Below are 5,308 nucleotides of genomic sequence, written 5' to 3'. Positions count from 1 at the left end.
AAAAAATACTAGAATTGGCGACGAAAGGGCTACTAACAAAGCCGTCGTCCACTTTAAATAATACACCATAAATTAGTCGTTGAACAATACGACGTCGAACTGGCGACCACATAGCCCATCGCCCACTTGCTTTTCCCCCTAGCGACCACTGCTGCCCGTGCCGTCACTAGTTTTTAAAACACAAAAGGTGATGGACGTGTCGTAGCCAAGCCGTTGCCACTGGCGATCACATCTTCTCATCGCTTTTTTCCCATCGCTATTTCAATACTTATTTGTAGTGTATAATAAAATGGAATACCTAAGATGAATAGGATGAAGTATTAATTATGTAGAATTAGAGATATTTCGAAATAAATTTATACATTGGATAAAGTGTAAAAATCAAATGAGACAAATGGTGAGAATTGAAGGGAGTACATGACTTTTTCTATCCATTTAATATAGTATCAATGAATTCAAATATATGAGAATTTTTTGAGTTAATTAGTACTTTCTCTATTCCATATTACTTGATACATTACAAGATAATGCACTATTCATTTACTATTCTTTATTTTTGATTATTTTTTTTATTTATAAGTTAAAACTTGAATTTTATTTGTTTAATACTTCCTCCTATTCACCTTAGTGTCTCATTTGACTTTCCACGGATTTTAAAGAGAGTCAAAAGTGGGACCCTAAGGGTAAGAATGAGAGTAATATTATGGGTTTTTTAATGTAAGGAAGGAAAATTAGTATGGGTAATGGAGGGTATAATTCAAAATAGGATAAAGTTACTAAGGGCATAAAAGTCAAAAACCCATACCAAAAATAAAAATGTGACAATTAAGGTGACTTGATCATAAAATGAAATGAGACACATAAGCTAAATAAGAGGCAGTAATTAATATTTTATAATTTTTTAAAATACATAATTAAAAATACAATAGATGTAAGTATTTTAAAACTGGTGGTATTACTATTTTAAAAGATATAGTGTACTATGATAAGAGAAGACAAACTAAAGTCGTGAAGTACCAATAAAGGAAATGGTGATGAATGAGAAATAAGAGTATCTACAAAAGTGAGTGATGACTAATGAAGAGTAAGGCGTAAGCACAGACAGAGCTAAAAAAGGAGATGTGCGTGGGTTTACTGTACCCATGCATACCTTAGAAGTATTACCTTTACTTCTCTCTCTCTTCTCGCATGCGCTGACTACTTACTACTATCACTCAGGCCCTTCAGCTTTTGTCGATCCAACCAATAATATCCCATTATTTTACTCCTTTCTCTTCATTCTATATCTTCCTTTCCATTCTACAAATGTGTCAATCCACAAACTCAATTTTAATATTTCTAGTTACAAATCATTATCAAATTATAAAATTTTAATTTCACTTTATTATGTTACAAAAATCATTTATATAATCAATGGCGGATCTACAGTGTAACCTTAGGTAGCAAGTGCTACCCATGAATTTTGGAAAAAAAAAAAAAAATTAGTTTTGAAACTTGCAGCCCAGCCGCCATCGCTGTGTTGCTGCTTGAGGTCGAAGAAGAAGGCATCATGGGCTATTGCAAATTATGTTTCTTATATTCCACTAATTCTGAACTAGTCTTTGCTTTATAAGTGGGCCCACTTTGCATTACTAGACTTGCTTTATTTATTTAGAGCTCATTTCTTACCTATTGCTTGGTGATTATCATTGGGCCTCCATATTTTATCCCAATATCAATAGCAATTGTGAGTTAAGACAAAATCAACTATTTTAATAGATGAAGAGTTAATGACCACTAATTTGCCTATACTAACATATTTAATTTTTGTGTCTCATTTCATATATTGCTCTTATTTTTGGATTATTATTATTATTATTATTATTATTATTATTATTATTTTTGGATGCCTTCTTAATTTTGGATAATATACCTAATTTGGCTAGCTAGTATTAAGACTACTACATCCCTATAAATAATAATATTATAGCTGGAATTATTTTTTTTGGGATATTTTAAAATAAATATTACAAATTTCTTTTATGATAAATTTTTGATTGTTAAATTATAACATATAGAGAAATGAACAAGTTTGCTTTTTTTTTTTTCAGTTTCCTTTAAATATCATTAAGTATTTTGATTAGTGATTATATTTCTAATTTTTACGGTACCTAAGGCATAATTTTGTCTCTTAATTTAAGTTTTTTTTGAAAGAATCTCTTAATATAGTTATTGGTACATAATTAAAAATTATAAAACCAGATATAATGAAATTATACATTGGGAGGAATCAAACAATATGTGATTATGTTTATTCTCATATAAATAAGTAACACGATGGAATCAACCCTCATTGATGAACAGTATTTCCTACAATATACATAGCCACTAATTTTAAAAACGAAGTATTTTATCCATGATTTTTTTTTCTAATTTATTTAGTATATGTAAGACATATTATTTAGGTTTTTATATAATAAGCTAGAATATTTTATATATTGATGCTACCTGTGTTTTTCAATCCTAGATCCGCTACTATATACTCCCTCCGAACCAATTTATTTGTCCCATTTCCTTATTTGGCAAAGTCTTTTTAGTTGTCCCATTTCTATTTTTGTCAATCTTTTTTTACCTAAATATCCTTAGTTCACACAGGTAATTACAAATATACCCCCATATACCTTACTTACCCAATTACGCTTCACTACTTACCCTTCACTACTTAACCTTTACTACTTATCCTTTTTAATGGACCTCACATCATTCTTAATAACCGTGCCCAAGCAAATGGGACATCTAAATTGGTTCGGAGGGAGTATAATATACTATAAAATCAAAAATGATTAGACCTTTAAAATAATAGGAGAGCTACTATTTATCAAACTTGTTTTATTCATTCCTCTCTCCTTTGGTTTTAGTCATATTTTTCATTTGATTTCTTTTATGAATTTTCTATATTTTTATTTTATAATAATTTATACTCTTTTTCAATTTTTATATACACATATTAGTTACTTTTTCATTCTGTTTACAAATTTTTTCAACCTTCTTATGAATCATATCTTTTGATATCCATTTTCTCTATTTTCTTTGATTACACAAGCATTGTACTTGTGGCAAGAGCCTCTGGATAAAGAGAGTAAATATTAAATAATAATAGATAGCTCAATTATTAAAAGAATAAGAAAAAAAATAAATTGTGGAGATGATACTAAGTTTGAGAGTGGTGCATACTAGATAATTTAACAAAAATGGTAGATTTCATTTTTAATAAATCAAATGTAAAAAATTAAAGAGATAAAAATAATAGGAATATCAAGCAAACTCTAATAGGAGCGAGTATTTGGATAAATGCATTACAATATTTACATATATAAAAAAATTGACCGGATTATTCAAGGCGAACACAATTCTACTCAAACCAAAAGTAATTCAAATATAAAAATTAAATTAATTCAATTAGCTAGAGATTATTATAAACCAAGATTTGAAATTTGTTTGACTTCGAGTTAATCAAACTCGAACCCCCTCAAATATTGTAATGTACATCTTTTTAGACTATAACTAGTTTCCCTATCACATATATAACAAAAAGTTCAAATACTCTAAAATTTATGCAATATTAATCCAACACATTCAAAATATTCTCTCTTATTCACTATTATTTTTTCATTTGATTTTTACATGGTACATATTCAATCGTAAAGGTGTAATTCAAATTGTGCACAGTTAAAAATTCTAAAATATTATTTTTAACAAAATTTATATCGAAACTAATAAAAGTTCACACTTGATTATGTTTTAATTTATGAATTAAAAATAATATACAAATTTTAAATTATAAATATATAAAAATCAAGCAAGACACTAATTATAAGTGGGAGAGAGTATCTTTTTGTGTCGTTAATCGGGAAAAACTTGGCCCTTGTCTAAAAATGGACATCGCTTCCGATAAAACCAACAACCGAAAATAAAAAATAAATAAATATTTGGAAAAAAAAAAAAAAAGCAAGTTCAGTCTGAAGTAAAGTAACTAACATAACTACTGCATGCATCCTTCTCCTATATATACCCTACAATCGATTACTATTTTCTTATCTCATTTCCAAACTTGCTTAATTATTTCATTTGATTATTACCTTTAAATTAATAATAAAAGAAAGAAAAAATGATGCAATTTGAGAAAATAGTGGAGAGAATAGAGAGAGTAGCATCAGAAAGTGCAGTAGTGATATTTAGTAAGAGTAGTTGTTGTATGTGTCATGCAATCCAACGCTTATTTTGTGGGATGGGAGTTAATCCAACGGTGCATGATTTAGATTTAGATCCATGGGGTGAAGATATGGAGAAAGCTCTTATGCTGCACCTCTCCACGCCCAATCCTGTTCCTGTTGTTTTCATTGGAGGTCAGCTAATCGGTGCAATGGATCGTGTTATGGCTTCTCATATTAATGGCTCCCTTGTTCCTCTCCTCAAACAAGCTGGTGCTCTTTGGCTTTGATCTTTTCTTTTTTGTTTTTTTTTTCTTTCTTTTTTTTTTTAAAAAAAAAAATTATTGGTTGGGGGTCCTACACTAATTTATAATCTTTCATTAAAATAGGCCCGCCCGTCCAGCTGCGACGGTGGGTGAATTAAGTATGTTTGAGCTGATTTTCCATTTTCACAAAGCTCATACTAATTAATTCGGCCTCATTCATATTCTGTTTAATTCTGATCGTACATTCTCCCATTATTAATTTTTTTCCTAAATTGGGAGACATGTTCATGGTTGATACTATTACACACATTAGAGGACATTTTTATTTGTAGAGGAAGTGGAGATTTTTTTTTTTTTTTTTTATAGGAGTATGGTTGAGGATAAAATTAAAACTTTTATAAATGGTGAAAATCAAATTCTTATTATAAGATTAAATGTAAAAGTAATCGAGCACTAAACAACCCTTGATTTTCGGAGTTTTTTAGGGGTATTTTTCATATGTGTGTTTTTTTATGTTTGGATTTTGTAAGTTTTTTGTTTCGTTTTGGGTTTACGAGTTTTTTCTGGTTATATTTTGATGGCAGGATAGAGATGAATTTAATATGTAAACTGCTCCCTCCTCTGTTATGTACTCAACCAAATGAAATCTAATTAATGGACGTTTATTACGATTAAAGGATTGTAGTACTACATTTTTTCATGCTTAGCCGGCCATAATAATGTTGTTTGTTTTCTGCCATAAGATTGTATGCATGAGCACTTCTGCATGCTACAATGAATTGAAATACTAATATAGAAACACGTGCAGTGGACGGTTATTAGTATTAAGATATAGCAGTATTATGATTTGTA

At 29.2% G+C, this 5,308-nt stretch overlaps 1 protein-coding gene across 1 annotated transcript; it reads left to right on the top strand.

The window, feature by feature from the left end:
• Nucleotides 1–4,094: 4,094 nt before the first annotated feature.
• LOC130820837 (glutaredoxin-C3-like) lies at nt 4,095–5,054 on the top strand. Its single transcript, XM_057686375.1, has one exon. It carries the CDS (start codon nt 4,148–4,150, stop codon nt 4,478–4,480), a length of 333 nt encoding a protein of 110 aa, XP_057542358.1. The 5' UTR covers nt 4,095–4,147; the 3' UTR covers nt 4,481–5,054.
• Nucleotides 5,055–5,308: the final 254 nt, after the last annotated feature.

This window comes from Amaranthus tricolor, chromosome 8 (assembly GCF_026212465.1).
Source record: "Amaranthus tricolor cultivar Red isolate AtriRed21 chromosome 8, ASM2621246v1, whole genome shotgun sequence".
Lineage (NCBI taxonomy): Eukaryota > Viridiplantae > Streptophyta > Magnoliopsida > Caryophyllales > Amaranthaceae > Amaranthus > Amaranthus tricolor.
This window is presented reverse-complemented; position numbering and strand designations above follow the sequence as displayed.